Source organism: Mobula hypostoma, chromosome 10 (genome assembly GCF_963921235.1).
Source record: "Mobula hypostoma chromosome 10, sMobHyp1.1, whole genome shotgun sequence".
In the NCBI taxonomy this organism is placed as follows: domain Eukaryota; kingdom Metazoa; phylum Chordata; class Chondrichthyes; order Myliobatiformes; family Myliobatidae; genus Mobula; species Mobula hypostoma.
This window is the reverse complement of record NC_086106.1, coordinates 84061864-84080878: the sequence shown is the minus strand read 5'-3', so window position 1 is coordinate 84080878 and position 19015 is coordinate 84061864. Positions and strand designations below refer to the sequence as shown.

The window sequence follows — 19015 nt, the reverse complement described above, 5'->3', positions numbered from 1 at the left end:
TAAGCGGGAAAGGTGCACTGTCAACTCAATATTTAAAGATGAAAATGTAAATGTCACTGGAAAATAAAACATTGTTTATATCTAGGAGGATTTAATGAAATGGAAGTCTTATTTCCTTAAAGTTATCAATGATCAAATGGATCTCTTGATATGAGAGAAAAGCAGTACTTAGTCTCAGGCAGGGTAATCACAACACAGAGATTCACAGTTTTGGTATTGGTATTACCGTAGCTGTTAAATAATTTGCCAGATGAACTAACTGGTAAAACACTCTATCCAAACTCTCTGTCATAAATCATCCTTGGAATATTTTTTGTTATTCATAAAGTAAATCTTAAATTAAGTGAATAACATTCAATAAAGCTTGGAAGAACTATTACATCTTAGCCATAAAAAGATTGCAGATGCTGAAAATCTGAAAAAAAACAGAAAATGCTGGAGGTCACTCAGTATCTGTGTAGAGACGAACAGAGTAAATATTCACAAACATGAGAATCTGCAGATACTATAAATCCAAGCAACACACACAAAATGCTGGAGGAACTCAGCAGGCCAGGCTGAAGGGTCCCAGCCTGAAATGTCTCCTGTACTTTTTCCATAGATGCTGCCTGGCCTACTAAGTTCCTCCAGCATTCTGTGTGTGTTGCTTAGAGCAACTGTTATAGATTCTAATAAAATATCATCAACCTGAATCGTTGACTTTGTTTCTCTGTCCACAGATACTGTCCAACTTGCTAAGTATCTCCAGCATCTAATAGTCTTAGTGCTTTTGACTTTGTAATCTTAACAGCTGTGTATAGATCAGACCACCAAGAAATTAAACTAAATCATTTTGATCACAGTTCAGTTTACAGAGGCAAGTGAAATTTTCGACTACAGCAAGCAATTGATATAAATTTCATGCAACTGTCACATTAATTTTCCAACACATGGTGAGTTCTAATTGCAGGCATACCTTTGGAGAAATAAAGTCAATTACTGGATGGAGATTTTGTCCAGTACAATACTAAGGGGGGGGGGGGGGAGAGAAGCATTATCCACCTGTCAATTCCATTCTGATATTAATTGAATTGATAGTAAATGGAACAGAAATTAGTCATGACAACTAATCTCAGTACTTTTGATCTGTAGAGAACATTATGGCTTGTGCTGGAAGGCATTTGTGTGTGAATGACAATGCATTTGCTAGAAAACAATTTAATCCTTTGGCTCAAGATAAAGTTAACAATACCACCAAGGTTTGTTAATAAAGAATGACCAGTTGCTTGAGTTGCCAATGTCTGAAAAACAAAGACCATCATGATTCAGACCTCCAAAAGTCATGGGAGTGGTAAATGATAAATGAGGAGAATGAATCTTAGAAACTGTGTATATCCTGATAGGGTAGAGTAAGGTAAAAGGCTCGATTGAGGTAAGGGAGTATTTTCCTCTGGCAGTAATTACAAATCAGCTTACGGTGTCAAGGATAGGTCTTTCCTCCAGGCAAGCCGAGTGGAAAGGACACAGAAAAGAAAGGATAGGGAGGATATAACAGGGAATATTGTCATGGCATGCTCAGGTTGAGTACCATCGATCTCAACGGATGTGGTGTGAAGCAAGTCAGTTACTTCCCAGTAATGCAACCAAATGGATGACAAAAATTAAATTCCTGATCGACAGTTCTTGCCATTGCTGCCAATTATCATAAATCACAAGGTTTGAGGTCGAAGATGATACAGTTTTAGCTTGTTGAGACCTGATATTCATTCAACTTCATTTTATTCTCTTTCTTCACTCTTGGATTTCTTAGATATGCCAAAATCAGTGATGTTCTATTAGCTAGCCTGCAGTAGCCTTCTCTTGCTATTTGCCCTATCAGTAGTGACAGCTATCTGAATCATTTTGTGAAATCCTTTATATTTGAACCCAGTTTATCAGGAATCATGAAGCATTTGGAATTACCTTATAAATAAAAGTTGTTGAATATGCGATTTTCTATCTGAAATGCATGACAAAGTCAGGAGAGCATCTATTTTTGAAACGTTATTCGTAGCTTTCCAAACGCACATTTTTAAGTTCTATTCACTGAAGATCTCGCTGTAGTTTCAGAAAGTATCTGACACGTTAAAGAATTAATACAAGTATCATGAGACCAATTTTCACATGTGGGATGTATTGAATAGGCAAAACAGGTTGATCTCTACAACGAAACACTAAACTGCTTATCTGCTAGGCAGTGGCAATCCCTGGCTTCCTGCTTTTGGAACCCAGTCTTCCTACAGCACTGGGAAGATACTACCTATGCTGTCTGCAAAAAATCCTTCAAATTCACTTTAAGTATAAGTGAACCAATATCAGTATCATCTCTCAGGTGAATATCCCCCTCACCGATGCCCTAATTACACTCCATTCCATTGGGCCATGTAATTGTTATGCCCAACACAATATATTTCAAGCTCTGTTATGGGAAGAGATTACAAGGTTGACAAAGGATAGAAGTACGGAATTTGCTCACTTTTCTTGATAAAGTGCAACATCACCACTAGTTCTTGAGAATCCTTGGCCCTGACCACTCAGAGTAGCAAAGAAACAGTTGATATTGAAAACCTCGAGTCCATACATTGGGAACAAAAAAAATCACTGTCCATATGACAGGAGGAGCTCACCACCTCACAAACTATGCACCAACCACTGTTCACCCTGTGGAAGAGTCCACAGTTCTCATATAGGTCACATTAGTCTCTTCCAAACATAAACAAATGGAGTGAAAGCAAGTTATCCTACAGTAAAGGATTAATGAAGAAGAGGAATACAAATTGACTGCTACTTCTGCTCCACATAAGCAAAATAATGTTTGTTCTGTTTGATGTTTGGGTCTCATTTAAATTTGATTAGCAAGCTGCCAGTGCTAATTGTGTTGTTTGGCAGTTTGGGAAATCTGTGAAGAATGTTGCATTTTAAAGTGAGTACATTTTCTAAAGCAAAAGTGAAGTAGAGCAAAGTACACTGTTGAAACAAAAACAGCAAGTAGCCTAGCTTATGAATCCTAGCATCAAGGTAGTTATTGAACCTGTCGATAAAGTAGATAAGCAAGGTAATAATTCATAATTTTGTCAGCACTTCCAACTTAGAACAAAAACACAAATTTTCTAAGATTTGTTGGTTAATTGTGGTGCATCACTCCTTGTAATAGCTCATGGCATCATGCAGTGAACGTCCAACCTTTAGACTACATTCAGGGGTGGGATCATTAGCACTAAGGATAGAGGTAGTAGTGCAATCACTCAAGTCAAGAATGATGTTCTCCTAAGGGGTTATTCCCTTAATGGAGAACGCCTGTGTATGACTTTTTTTAACATGGTGAGGCTGATGCATGGGCAGCCACAGCATGCTCCTTTACAGATTGGGGACCATTCACTGCTGCAGCCTTCCTCTTCCTTCACTGCCATTGTGATATCTCATCAGCTTCCACCAGCTCCACTGTTGAGGTCTTGGTTGTATCGCTCTTTGGAACTTGTCCTTACTGCCAAAGGTGACCCTACCAAGTGCTAAGCCCCAGAAGGCATCGCCCTTAGGGATCTCAGGATCCGACAAGCCAGTCCACCGCAACAAGGTGATGATCCTTGAAAAAGGCTTAGGGTAGACACAACCTGATCAATATATAAGTCGTCTGACAGGAGGTTCGTTGTTGGCTGAAATAGGACGGGTGGTGTTTCTAAAACAATGACTTTTTTCTGAAGCTTGCTCTTGCTCTAACAACATGTGATCATCAAAAGGCAGATCACTGCAATGAATATAAAGTGTTTGAGCTCGTAACGACCTCACAACTTCAGCACTTATGTTAATTTTGTCTCTGTTGCTCTTTATTGTTCTCACTGCAGATGTTTCAAGCACCAGTTTTAACCATTGAACTAACTTTTTCTTCAGCATCAAACCCTTGTAAAATAACACATAAAAAATGCTAGAGGAATTCAGCAGGTCAGGCTATAAAAAAAATCAAGTTTTATAGCCAATGAAATTCCTTTATAAGGTTATTCAGGTTTATTACGGGAATTTGAACTGGTTGCTCGTTTTCAGAGATTTTGAAGGAAAATAGAACATAGAAATCTATAGCACATTCACAGGCCCTCCGGCCCACAATGTTGTGCCCACCATGGTGTGCTATACAAATAACCAGCAGGTTTCAATGAGACCCTCCCCCATTCATGTGATTACTTTTGAGTACAGAAGTGGAGATATCAAATGCTCAAATAGAAAGCTTTTCACTCTGGAAATCTCTGGCCACTCTCCAGGGCCATCGCATCTTTCCTTACATAGTAATATTTCTCACAATAATCTAAATACAGTCTGACCAGCTCTGTATAAAGCCACAATACATTCTCACTTTGATACCCTTGAAATAAATAAACATTCCATTTGCCTTCTTTCATCTCACTTGCAAGTTAACCCACAGTAAATTCTGAACTCGTCCCCAAGTCCCATTGAACCTCAATTTCCAAATTTTCTCCATTTTCCTTTTCTTTTACTTTCAATTAGCGATCCCATTGATAGTGAAGCAGATCATAATGAATTGCAAAAAGATCTGACTAGTCAGGAAATGGGGCGAGGAACAGCAAGTGGCGTGATGCATTTTGCACCATCAGCCAAGTGAATATGGAAAATTCTATTTAAAAAACCCTACTAGATGGCAGAAGCAAACTGAACCCGCCGTGCTAATTGAATTCTCACAAGCCACATGCACCAAGAAATACAAGTTGAACATATGGAAAAGCGAGAAAATTTGTTGTTTCTTTCATTTATTGTCTGCATAAATTTGACAAGTGAACTTTTATTCTGCTTCTCATATATTCTGTATTTTTTGTATGATTTGTGAATTACATAAGGGCAAATTTCTGTTACCTGAACTGCCCTATTACAGGGCCACACTTTGCTTCAAGTAGATAGGCTAGCAAGTGGTTGATATTAATCTGGATGCACAATGACAAATTAGGGATGGCAAGTCTGGTGACGTTGCAGAGTCAGTGGAGCTGCTGCTTCATGCCTCCAGTAACCAGAGTTCAATTCTGTTTTAACCCCCTGTGTTTTATGTATGGAAGTTATATGTTCTCCCTTTGATTCCAGGCCTGCTCTGGTCTCCTCCCAATTGCCAATGACGTAGGTTAATTGACCACTATAAGTTGCTCCGTTATCGTGCGGATGGACTGTGGGGAAAACTGGAAATGAAGTAAACTGTCAGCATAGACTAGGTAGGCTAGGCCCACTTCCGTCCTGGAATCAAAACTAAATTTGTGTTGTCTACTCATCACTTTCTTTGTATTTTGTGGGTGACCCGAAAGGGTTGCTGTGATATCTTCAATATATTTTTGTGCCAGCAGTATGAAGTGTTTTACACCATCTTACTTATGTTGTGTAATGCCCACTTGACTCTGATCACCACGCTTTTCCATTTAATCCATCCCCGTCACCAAGGTTCATCTCCCTTCCTTAACGCGTCACTCAGATACCTACACTTCCTCTTTACACCGGCTATCTTCCCACCACATTCTCAGTCCTGATGTGGGACTCGACTGGAAACACCGAGAATCCCTCCACCGCCACAGACACGACTCGACCCGCCGAATTCCTCCAACAACCACTTCCACCGCTTCGCATTTTATAGCACGCCGCCCCGTTTTGCGACAGTGCAATGTTATGCGGAAGTGCGTCGCTTGACGGCAGCGTGTCTCGTCGGGATCCATGTGCGGCGCCGGCAGCTGCAGAAATGGCCGGACAGTCGGGGATGGAGGCGGATTTAACCAGGTGGGCAGGAGCTTTCTACACATGGATTTTTTTGTGGTGTTTAGGAGAGGGCATTGCTATAATCGTGTCCCAGATTAGTAGAAGCAGGGAGAGATCGGGACCCCGATGTTGTCAGATCGCAGATAGTGAAAGCGAGCAGCAACACTGTTCTGATTCCTGAGGTGAAAGCCGGGTGATTTTTTGGTTTTGGAGTTAGGGGCATTACAAATTATTGGTCTCTTTCAAGAGAACAGAAGCATTTGTTAGGAATAGTGGGGTAAGCTCCCTTTCCAAGAACCTTCTTAAAGGTGATTGTGTGATGAGTAACAAATTTTGACCTAGCCATCACTGCGTGTATCGCTAGAAAAGATAATTTAGAACATATTTAAATGCAGTTGTAGTATCCACGTAGAAGATGTATATAACCTGTTGAAATGTGGTAGCTCTCAAAGCATCAGGCAGCTAATAAACATCTGCAGATGTAAAGAGAGAAGTGTTCCATCAAAATGTCTTGGAGTCATACAGCATGAAAACAGGCCCTTCAGCCCAACTTCATCCATGCCAACTGTGTTGTCCAGCGTGCTAGTCCCATAGCCCTCTAAACCCATCCTATCTATGTACTTACCTAGATAGCTTTTAAATATTGCTAACGTGACTGCCTCATTGACTATTTTTCACATTTAAGTTTATTGTCATCTGACTGTACAATTGAAGCAATGTTCTTCTGGATCAAGGCGTGCCCACAAAACGTATATCACACACAGCACATAGAACAAAAACGTTGCCACCAATAAGTTAATGAAATATCATTCAAAGAACTTGTAGTATGCAGCACGGGTAAACAGTAAACAACTCGCTGTCCTAGGATTGGGATCTGGTGGTGGCAAGTATTCACTGATCTCACAGCCTGAGGATAGAAGCTGTTCCCCAGGCTGGCAGTCCTGGTCCTGTTGCTCCTGAATCACCTTCCAGATGGTAGTGGGTCAAAGTGATTGTGGGACGGGTGGCAGGGATCCAGGCCCTGTGTATACCAATTTCCCCCGGGATCAATAAAGTATGACTATGACTATACAACACTCCCAGTAAATGTCACGAGTGTGGGGGGGAGGGAACCCTAGTGATCCTCTTAGCGTATTTTTACTATACTCTATTAGCAGCTCATTTCAAATACACATCACCCTTTGTATGAAGGTGCCACTGAAATCAATAATTATCATTTATATTGCAGAACCTGCAGCAGGAAGTTTTCTATGTAAACGTTTTATGCTTTTTTTTCCCCTGTACTGTTCTGCTTGATTCCTTGGTCAGGAGTAATTTCTGAGCTGTGGTGCTTTACACTGGTGCAAGAAGGGATTTATTGGAAACTCGACATTACAGAATTTTGTTTCATTTACATTCTACCACTGCAAAGAGAATGTATGTGCAATATTTCAATATCTGAAAAATAGAGTTTTCTTGTACTGTTCTACTTCATGCCACAGTTGAAGTAGGCATTTGAACTAAAAGTGCATTTTGGGTCCTAGGGTATGCTTGGATTATTTAGCTGAGTGATCAGATGCCTGATAATTTTCTCTTTTCTAATTTGTATTGCTATGCACTGCTCTTCATTATTAGCATGGTGGAATTAGAGTTCACAAATCTGATTATATTGGAATTGCTGTTAATTGCAGGCCTTTTATAGTGATTGTGCTTTTCCCTGGAGCTAACAGTTGCCTTCAGCTGCACTTCTATAATTTAACTACGCAATAAGATAGTTTATTCATGCCAACAGAAAACCAAGTGGGTTTAGAGTGAATTTTTAAGCAAAATCTCAACCCGAAAGATTAACAGTTTATTCCCCATCATAGATGCTACTTAACCTGCTGAGTTCCTCCAGCATTTTGTGGGTTGTTCTGGGTTTCCAGCATCTGCAGAATTTCATTGTTTATGATTTACTGCTACACTTTGGGCTTTGAGATGGTGTCTCTTTCTTCTAGGAGTGGCTTTATAAAGTACATTCAGTGGCCACTTTATTTGGTACGTCCTGTACCTAATGAAGTGGTCACTGATGTATGTTCATGATCTTCTGCTGCTGTAGCCTATCCACTTCAAGGTTCGACATGTGTTTTCAAAGATGCTGTCCTGCAAACCACCGTTCTAACGCATGGTTATTTGAGTTACTGTCGCCTTCCTGTCAGCGTTAACCTGTCTGGCCATTCTCTCTGACCTCTGTCATTAACAAGGAGTTTTCACCCAGAGAACTGCTGTCACTGGGTGCTCTTTGTTTTTCGCACTATTGCCTAAACTCTTGAGACTGTTACATGGGAAAATCCCAAAAGACCAGCAGTTTCTGAGATACTCAAACCACCCCATCTGGCACTAACGATCATTTCACGGTCAAAGTCACTCAGATCACATATCCTCCCCATTCTGATGTTTGGTCTAAAATAGGGATCCCCAAAATTTTTTGCACTGCAGACCGGTTTAATATTGACAATATTCTTGCGGATCAGCCAATAGGGGGGGTTGGGGGGTGTTAATCACGACCGGAATATAGGTGATAAGTCAACTCTAAGTCTCGTATAAGTGGCTAATATACTCAATTTCGTTTCTAAAAGGGTTTATTTAACGAATTTAATATTAAACACACAACGCATATTTTCCTCGCGTGAATATAGTGATAAGTCAATTATAAGTCACTTATAAGTCAATAGCATTATAACATTTTAAGTAATGTTTGGATATTAAACACACAGCATGCATTTTCCTCGTATGAACATATAAAATCATAGCAACACACCAATATCGCTGAATCAGTGGGAGCCCTGGGCTTGTTTCCCTGCAACATCGAGGGGTGATGGGAGACAGCGATACTCGAAGGGGGTTCCTTATGTCCAGTCTATTCCGCAATTTAGTTTTCGTTGCATTCATTGCAGAAAACCCCACTTCACAGAGATATGATGTTGGAAATGGATGCAACGTGTTCAGTGTTTTCGTGGCTATCTCAGGATATTCAGCCTTGACTTTGATCCAGAATGCCGGCAAAGATGTTATGTCAAACATACTTTTCAGCCCAGTGTCATTTGCAAGCTCGAGGAGTTGATCTTCTTCCCGCGCTGATTTGTGGGTCATTTGCAGTTGGGAAGTAACGCTTGAATTCTGTCGACAGCGAAGATAAGTGATCGCGCATCAGCTGTGAGAAGGACGGTGCAGCTTCAGTCTCTCCCAGAATCCCAGCTAATGTTGGGAACATGTCAAATATGCCTCTGTCCACTCGCCATCCCCACAGTTCCAGTTTGGCTTTGAAAGCAGACACTTTATCTGCCAACCTGAAGATAGTTGTCATTCTCTCCTGAAGTGACAAATTGAGTTCGTAGAGCAGGTTGAAGATGTCACACAGATAAGCAAGTTTTGCTATCCACTCCTCGTCACTGAAGTGTGCTGCCAGTGGTGACTTTTTCCTGTAAGTCTGTAGCTGCTCTCTTAACTCAAAAACCCTGGCCAGGGCTCTCCCCCTTGATAGCCACCTGGCTTCAATGTGTAAGAGAAGGCATTTGTGCTCTGCATCCATTTCCTTGCAAAGCTGCTCAAACAGACATGATTTAAGGGCTTTTGCTTTGATGTGATTGATAACTTCAACAACGTCACTCAATATGCTGTTAAGATCAGGTGACATTTTTTGGCTAGCCAGCATTTCCCTGTGTATGACAGTGTGTAGACTGGCATTCAGGAGCAACCTCTTTGACTCGGGTAGTGAAACCAGACAGCTGTCCAGTCATAGCTGCAGCCCCATCTGGGCATATTCCAACACAGAATGACCAGTCCAGTTTGCCTGACATGTAGTCATTCAAAGACTTGAATAGTTCTGCCCCAGTTGTGTTAGTTGGCAGAGGCAGTGCACACAACATATCCTCGTGCACATCGTCTTGAAATACATATCGCACATAAAACAGCAGTATTGCCTTGTTGTCGACATCGGTAGACTCATCGACCTGGATAGCATACCATGGTGACTCATTAAGCCGTTCCAACAGCTGTGCTTCGATGTCCTCCGCTATGTCATCGATTCTCCTTGAAACTGTGGTAGCTGAAAGAGAAACCTGTGCCATCTTGTTAGCTGCAGCTTCTCCCAACAGTTCACGACACATGTCCTTGGCAGCAGGCAGAATCAATTCTTCACCAACAGTGAAAGGCCTCTTAGCCGTAGCAATACGGCCAGCCACTAAGTACGACGCTGTCAGAGCAGCAGCATTTGTGGAGGCGGTGGCTCTCAGCACTTGCTTCTGTCCCGCTTGCTCACAACTTTTCTGCTCAAAAAACTCAGCAGGTTTGTCTTTAAGTGCAGGGTGCTTGGACTCAAGGTGCTGAAGCAGTTTTGGGGGCTTTATTGCCTCATTAGACAGCTTGTCTCCACGTATCACACACAGGGGGCTTGGAGCGTGCAAGTCACCGGTCGCAATAAAGCCATATTTTAGGTACGACTCGTCGTATTTTCTGTTGAAGGAAGCTTTCTTTTTTTTGCTCTCTAAGCCTCAGCTGTCTCTGCGTTATCATCATCATTAGGCCTTTTATGTCCTCTACCGCCTTTTCCAAAGGAACTCTCAAGCGACGTTTGTTTTTTACTCATCGAGTAGTTGTAGATTAATGACCGACTGATGACGTCATGTGGGTAATGACCTCGCATGTGTAATGACCTGGCGTGCATTCAAGTTCAACAGTGGGCATGACAGGGAATGAGGAAAGGTGCAGCTGACTCATATCATTTCATACCGCCAAATCATATCATTTCCCTGCAGCCCAGTACCACATGCTTTGCGGCCTGGTGGTTGGGGACCACTGGTCTAAACAACAATTGAACCTCTTGACCATGTCTGCATGCTTTTATGCATTGAGTTGCTGCCACATGATTGGCTAATTAGATATTTTCATTATTGAGCAAGGGCACAGGTATACCTAATAAAGTGGCCAGTTCGTGTATGTTCCTACGGCCAAGTTAGGAAAAGGTGTTTGTTAGTTTTAGCTTGTCTTCATTAAAATTGTCAGTTGATTGACATAATTTCAGAAACTATCTGATAAAGTAACTGAGAAGTTAATATGTAATTTTATGTAATTTCCAATAGTTAGGACAAAAGAATGCTTTTGCTTTACATAATTAGTGCGTACAAATTGCGAATAAGCTTATATCTTTCTCTTTCAGAGATCTACTTTTCCTTGGTGTGGAAGAGGAGGATTTGTTTAAGACTAAATATTCTTTGACTGCCAGTGAAGATGAGGTAATAACTTCTACATCTCAAGATCTTCTTTAAATTATTCTTTGAAGCAGTAATGAGCAATCAGAATGAAGTTTATCATTGACAATGCATTACATAAACATACTATAAATTGCAGGAAGAAATGGACTGTTCAGAAATCCCATGGAGGAGGTGAAGAAGCTGTTTCTAAAACATTGAGTGTGTGTCTTCAGGCTCCTATACCTCCTTCCTGATGGTGGTAATGTGAAAAGAGCATGTCCTGGGTGGTGGGGATCCTTAATGATGAGTGCTTCCTTTTTTTGAGGTATTGGCTTTTGAAGATATCTTTGATGATGGAGAGGCTAGCGCCCTTGATGGAGCTGGCTGAGTTTACAACCGTCTGCAACTTTTTCTGATCCTGTGCAGTGTCTCTCCACACCAGACAATGATGCAGCCAGTTAGAATGCTCTCCATGGTATATCTGTAGAAATTCGCTACTGTCTTTGGTGACATTCCAAATCTCCTCAAATTTCTAACGAACTATAGCCGTTGGCTTCCCTTCAGAATTCATTAATATGTTAGAGCCAGGGTAGATTTTCTGCGATATTGACACCCAGGAGCATGAAACTGCTCCCTCTTTCCACTGTTGACTCCTCAATGAGGACTGGTGTAGGTTCTCTCACCTTTCCCTTCCTGGAGTCCATGATCAAATCCTTGGTCTTCTGATGCTGAGTGCAAGGTTGTTCATTGTGATGAATCAGCCAGCCAGTCTATCACAGTCCTATACGCCTCCTCAACAGTTGTATCATCGGCACATATGCATTTGTGCTGTGCCCAGCCACATAGTCATGGGTGTAGGGAGAAAATAGCAGCTTGATAAGCATGCACCTTTGAGGTGTACCTGTGTTGATTGTCAGCAAGGAGTAGATGTTATTTCCGATTTGCATTGACTGTAGTCTCCTGATGAGGAAGTCAGGATCCAGTTGCAAAGAACAATACAGAGTCCCATGTTTTGAAGCTCTTTGCTTAGTACGGAGGAGTTGATGGTGTAATGTGCAAGCTGTAATCAATAATAGCTGTCTGATGTAGGTATTACTGTTGTCCAGGTGGTCCAAGGCCAAGTGGTGAACCAGTGAGATTGCATCTGCTGTAGACCTATTGTGGTGATAGACAAATTGCAGCAGGTCCAGATCCTTGCTTAGGCAGGCGTTGATTCTAGCCATGAACACTTAAACCACCATCACAGTAAATGTGAGTGTAACTGGGCAATAGTCATTGAGGCAGTTCACCCTGCTCTTGGGCACTGGTATGATGATGATTTTTTGAAGCAGGTGAGAACCTCTGATTGCAGCAGTGAAAGTATTGTAAGGACATACGGTACTGTGCAAAACTCTGAAGCACCCGAGACATTTTATATAAATCCTGTTTTGGATGTTGATTTGTTGTCTTCTGCTTTAGTAGAAAAGAGCACATTTTAGATTTCCAAATATTCATTAACCAAAAAAATGTCACAGAGAAAGTTTTGTATTTTGTTAAAGAAAGTGATGAAAGTAATAGACCACTTTTTAAGTATAAACTTGATTACTTTGTGGGTATACAGCCCAGTGCATGATTAAACATAGATAATTAACAGATGCTAATGTTCAATGACCTAATGAATTGAATGAACTCAATGCATGTCATCAAAAACCTTGGCAGACTTCAATAAGTGTGTGGTGGAAAGTGTACTGACTGGCTGCATAATGGCCTGGCATGGGAACACCAATGCCTTTGAGCAGAAAATCCTATAAAAGGTAGTAGATTTGGCCCAGTACATCACAGTAAAGCCCTCCCAACCACTGAGCATATCTACATGAAACATTGTTGTGGAAAAGCAGCATTCATCATCAAAAATCCTCACCACTCAGGCCATGCTGTTTTCTTGCTGCTGCCATCATGTAGAAGATACAAGTGCCTCAGGACTCACACCACTAGCTTCAAGTTACTACCCTTCAACCATCAGGCTCTTGAACAAAAGGCGAGAACTGCACTCATTCTATTTCTGGTGTTCCCACAACTTATGTTCTGACTTTAAGGACTCTTTATCTTGCTATTTCATGCTCTTTCATTTCATTTTATTTCATACTCATTATTTATTGCTATTTATTTATATTTGCATTTGCACAGCTATTGTTCATTGATCCTGTTTTCAGTTACTGTTCTAGAGATTTGCTCAGTTTGCCCACAGGAAAAAGAATCTCAGGGTTGTAGGACTGATAATGAGTTTTATTTTGAACTTTGAACTAAACTGATTAACTGAAATAGAATGGGTGTAGAAGAAATCAAACTGGGCAAAGAACAACCAAACTAAAAGTTGAGGGTGTGGCAGATGTAATAGTTTAACCTTCAAATCATCGATCTTCACACCATGGCTAGAGTGAGCATAGCAAAAAAAACACAAGGTGGTTATCCTGCACCAGCAAGATCTCTCCCAAGCAGATGTTTTGCAGCAGACAGGAGTTTCAAGATATGTTGTCCAAGCTCTTCTGAAGAAGCTCAAAGCAACCGGCAAGGTTGAGGACCAGAAACGCAGTGGTCAGCCATGGAAACAGTGCATCAGACGAGAGATGCATCAAATACCCTTTCTAAATCAGAAGTCCAGCGCTGCTATCAGTTTTGAGCTCACAGAAACCACTGGAACCCAAGTACATCCCTCTACAGTCTGGAGATGTCTTGTCAGAAGTGGTCTTCATGGAAGAGTTGCTGCCAAAAAGCCATTCCTTTGAAGTGGAAAGAAAACCAAGAAACTCACCTATGCACAAAAACACAAGGTCTGGGTTGCTTAACAATGGCAGCAAGTGCTCTGGACTGACTAGTCAAAATTTGAAATTTTTGGCTCAAATAGGAGGCAGTTTGACCGTAGAAGAGCTGGAGAGCACTACATAGATGAGTGTCTGTAGCCAACAGTGAAGCAGAGCGGAGGTTCCCTGCAGTTTGGGGCTGCATTTCTGCACATGGAGTTGGTGATCTGGTCAGAATTAATGGAATCCTTAGTGCAGATTCTCTTCCATCATGCAATACCATCAGGGAGGCATCTGATCAGTCCCAACTTTATTCTGCAGCAGGACGATGACCCCAGCAAGGACCTCAGCAAAAGAAGAACGAGGAGTTCAGCCACAGATATGGTATGTCCTCTGCAGAACCCTGATCTCAACATCATTGAAGCTGTCTGGGATTACCTGGAGAGACAGAAACAAGCAAGACAGCCAGTCTGCAGAAGAAATGAGGGTAATTCTCTAAGATGCTTGGAACAACCTACTAGCTGATTTTCTTATAAAACTGCATGACAGTGTACCTCAGAAAATTGAAGCAGTTTTAATAGCAAAGGGTGCTCACACCAAATATTGATTTCATTTAGCTTTTTGCTGTTTACTGGTCTTCATAGTAAATTTTTGGAAATTTTTAGAAACTTTTCATTGCATTATTTTTGAAACCATCCTTGCTTTACAGAATTTTTTTACATGTGCCTACGACTCTTGCTCAATACTGTACGTTTAGCCATACATCCTTACAATTTTGCAAAAGCTAGGTATTGTTATCCATGTAATAGATGTTATTTGTTTCTCTTTCTTGGTCACTGAATTTCATGGAGTATCTGAAGGTGTGAGAGCTCTGCTCCATAGTGCCCTCTGTAGTGGGAAACTAAACTGGAATATCAGCAACTTGATAATGCATGTCATTGGGACGCTTGTTATAGAGTTATTTTGTGGTTTTTGAGGAATATTAACAATAAAAAAAAGTTCAGCTGAAGCAAGAATCAATGATGAGCTTCCTTAGTTTCTATCGGAATTCTTAAACCCTTAAGGTAAAAGGGAACTTGTACTCACATTACCACCAAATTTGTGGTCAACATTTTATATATATATATAATAGTATGTATTGGTGTATGCATTCATTAATTATGAAAGAATTTCTCTGTTGATTGAACTAGCTTTAGGGTAAGAAGCGCTTGGCAGCTGTTCAGGTTTGTATATTTAGAGAAATATTCTAAACTGCTGTATTAGTTAATGAAAGAAATGTTTCTGAATTTAAAATTTGGTTACCTCTTGGCCTGTACGAAAAAGATGGGTTACACCTGAACCTGAGGGAGCTAATAATCTTGTGGGCAGGTTTGCTAGAGCTGTTGGGGAGAATTTAAACTAATTTGGCAGGGGTTTGGGAACCGGAGTGATAGAAGTGAGGATGGGGCAGTTGGTATATGAGTAGATGCAGTGTGTAGTGAGATTGTGTGAGGAAGGACAGGCAGATTAGAATTATATACAGGCCTCCAAACAGTAGCCAGGATGTGGGATCTAAATTACAGTGGGAGATAGAAAAGGCATGTAAAAAGGCCAGTATTACAATAGTCATGGGGGATTTCAATATGCATGTCGATTGGAAAAATCAGGTTGGTGCTGGATCCCAAGAGAAGGAATTTGTAGAATGCCTGTCAAGTGGCTTTTTCAAGCAGCTTGTGGTTGAGCCCACTAGGAGAAAGACAATTCCAAATTGGGTGTTGTGTAATGAACCAGATGTGTTTAGAGAGCTGAAGGTAAAGGTACTCTTAGGAGGAAATGATGCTGATATTATCCTGCAGTTTCAGAGCTAAAAGATAAAGTCAGATGTATCAATATTACAGCAGAGTAAAGGGATTTAGAGAGTTATAAGAGAGAAGCTAGCCAAAGTTGATTGGAAGGGGGCACTAGCAGAGATGATAGAACAGCAATGGCTGGAATTTCTGGAGGCAATTTGGAAGGTGCAGGAGAGATGCGTCCCAAAGATGATGAAGTATTTTAAAGGATGAATGAGGCCACTGTGGCTGGCAAGGGAAGTCAAAGAGGGAGCATATAATATAACATATAATATATATAAGTTCTTTCAGATACACCAGAAGTAAGTTGCAGAAAATGCAACAAAGTGGGACACATACAAAGATCATGCCAGACAGACAAAAATAAATGGACTGCACAGGAAAGAGAAAGAGATAACTGAGATGCAACACAGAGCATCTTAGGAAGTCGTTCCTGCCTGTGGCCATCAAACTTTACAACTCCTCCCTGAGCCAATAGGCTGGTCCTGGACTTATTTCCTGGCATAATTTACATATTACTATTTAACTATTTATGGTTTTATTACTATTTAATTATTTATGGTAAACCAATTTCCCCTGGGATCAATAAGGTATGACTATGACTATATAACTATAAGAAGTCAAGTTGCAGTTTCAAAAAGAGCACTAATCTGCATGCTATTGATGAAAAATCTGACAGGACTGGGTAGCCTTGAAATTTACAAGAGACAAGCAGTATGGCTTACACCAGAAGTGAACGGTAAATTAATTAAGATGGAATTGGACACTGGCTCAGCTGTTTCAGTCATTTCACAAAATAAGTTTGAATGGCATTTCAAAGATACTGAACTGAAACTTGCAGGTATCCAAATAAGAACATATTCTGGAGAAAAGATATCTCCTGTGGGAATGACATTCTTAACAGTGAAATACAACAACCAACAAGCCACGTTTGGCTTGTATGTGGTTAAAACAGGAGGGCCAGCATTGTGAGGCTGTGATTGAGACAACTACAATTTGATTGGAAATTCATCCACTATTTGCATGCCATTTACCCTGCAACAGAGTCAACTGGAAGCAAATTAAGAAAGGTATTGGATGATGCTACAACAGTGTTCAAGGAAGGAAGGTGTTCAAACATATTAAGGGTAAAATAGAGTTAAATGAAAATGCCACACCCGTATTTTACAATGCCTGTCCAGTTCCTTATACTATCCATGATAAAGTAGCCAGTGAGCTAGATTGCACTGAAGCTGAAGGAATTCTTTCCAAGGTTGAGTGGAGATTGCAGGCAATGTCAATGGTCCTAATAGCGAAGAAGAATGGGCCTGTCAGGTTCTCATGATTTTAAGGTCACCATCAACCAAGTACTAAAAGTAGATCAATATGCGCTGCCCAGAATAGAAGAAATCTTTGCAAACCTTTTTGGAGGAAAACACTCACCATAAACGCTCACAAAGAGCTTCATTGCTATGATAAGCTTATTTTTGGAGTAGCATCTGTACCTGCACTCTGGCTGAAAGCTGTGAATCAGGTGCTGCAAGGCTGCCTAGGCACTCAGTGTTACCTGGATGACATTATTGTTCCCAGTAGAATGACAAGGAACATCTCCAAAATCTCAAGACAGTGTTTAAAAAAAGATTGGATGGTTATGGGCTCAGAGCATGATGCAACAAGTGTGAATTCTTTAAACTAAGCATCGCTTACTTTGGTCACACCATTGACACAAAAGAATTACATAAGTGTGTTGAGAAAATTCAAGCAGTGGTTGGGTGCCCTAAGGCCAAAGCCGTGTCATAGCTGTGCTCCTTTTTAGATTTGTCAATGACTGTAACAGGTTTCTGCCAAACCTGGCTACTGTGTTCCACTCCTTGAATTTATTACTAAGAATGGGAGAAATGGCAATGGACAAAGCAGCGTGATGTGGCTTTTCAAAAAGGTAAAGGAAGTGATGATGTCAGACACTCTTGCGCATTATGATCCACATCCAGTGAAGCTTTCCATGTGCTATTAACACATCTAGAAGAAAGGTATACAGAGCTGTCGGAGGCAGTTCCTGCAGTCCCAGAGTCATCTCTTACAAACACCATGGAGGAGGGCCCAGAACCTGAGATTGTTTCACAGCCACAACTCTCATGCCAAGCAGAGTGACTCCCCTTTTCCTTAAAGACGTTATCCCACAAGAGTAAGAAATCTTCCACAGCAATTAAATCTTGGCCTGTAAAGTTACTGACATGGATAGAAGATTGGGTGTCTGGCAGGAGGAATAAAGAGGGCCTTTTCTGATTGGCTGCCGGTGACTAGTCTTGTTTCACAGGGGTCAGTATTGGGACCGCTTCTTTTCACATTATTTGTCAATGATTTGGATGACAGAATCGATGGCTTTGTGACCAAGTTTGCAGACAATATGAAGATAAGTGGAGTGGCAGGTAGTGTAGAGGAAGCTGGGAGTCTGCAAAAGGACTTGGACAGGTAGTGAGAATGGGCAAAGAAATGGCAGATGGATTATAGTGTAAGGAAGTCTTTGGTAGGAGGAATAAAGCCACAGGCTATTTTCTAAATGGAGAAACCAGAAGCACAAAGGGCCTTGGGAGTCCTTGCGCAGGATTCCCCACAGGTTAACTTGCAGGCTTAGTTGGTGGTAAGGAAGGCAAATACAATGATAGCATTCATTTCGAGAGGACTAGAACATAAGAGCAAGGATGTAATGCTGAGGCTTTATAAAGCACTGGTCAGACCACACTTGGAGTATTGTGAGCAATTTTGGGACCCTTATTTCATAAGATATGTGCTGGCATTGGAGAGGGTCCAGAAGGGGTTCACAAGAATGACTCTGGGATTGATAAGGTTAACATACGAGGAGCATTTGGCTCTGGGCTTGTACTCACTGGAATTTAGATGGGGGGGGATCTCATTGAAACTTATTGAATATAGAATGGCTTGGAGTGGGTGTGAACAAGGTGTTTTTTATAGTGGGTAAGTCTAGGACCAGATGGCACAGCCTCAGAATAGGGGGACATCCATTTAGAACAGAGGTGAGTAGGAATTTCTTTAGTCAGAGGGTGGCGAATCAGCCTTGATGGAATGGCGGAACAGACTTGATGGACCAAATGGCCAAATTCTTCTCATGTGTCTTATGGTCTTCCATATAGGTTATCCAATGATCTTTTTCACTTCGCATCAACCCATATCTCCTCTCTCCACTGATACTGTGATGATTCTAGGTAATGTCTTCATAATTTAAAATACATCTACTGCACAACAAGTCATTTACCTCCCTCAAGAGATTTATCTGGAAAAGGATTATAGGAGAGATGTGATGCACTGATATGTAATATGAATGAGTCATAGATTTTGCACTAGCAGTAATATTTCCTGATGAGAAAGGTATCAAGACTTAAAACAGTTGAAAGATTTTCATCTGTACTTGCAGGTTGGCTGTTCAAGCTGTTAATAGCTT

At 41.0% G+C, this 19015-nt stretch overlaps 2 protein-coding genes across 3 annotated transcripts in view; one reads left to right on the top strand and one right to left on the bottom strand.

Moving 5' to 3' along the window:
- zdhhc9 (zinc finger DHHC-type palmitoyltransferase 9) overlaps window positions 1-5628 on the bottom strand; it is a 146086-nt gene extending 140458 nt beyond the window's left edge. Inside the window, exon 1 of one of the 2 annotated variants that reach the window (XM_063060743.1) lies at window positions 5488-5628. In XM_063060743.1, the coding sequence (XP_062916813.1) occupies window positions 5488-5522 (35 nt within the window). In that variant the 5' untranslated portion in view covers window positions 5523-5628. The remainder of the gene's footprint in view (window positions 1-5487) is intronic. The other variant, XM_063060741.1, reaches the window with a different exon arrangement.
- An 84-nt stretch (window positions 5629-5712) lies between these two features.
- Window positions 5713-19015, top strand: part of si:dkey-251i10.3 (uncharacterized protein LOC553498 homolog) — a 58155-nt gene continuing 44852 nt past the window's right edge. The window contains exons 1-2 of the mRNA XM_063060740.1: window positions 5713-5778; window positions 10934-11009. Coding sequence (XP_062916810.1) covers window positions 5741-5778; window positions 10934-11009 — 114 coding nt within the window. The 5' untranslated portion in view covers window positions 5713-5740. The remainder of the gene's footprint in view (window positions 5779-10933; window positions 11010-19015) is intronic.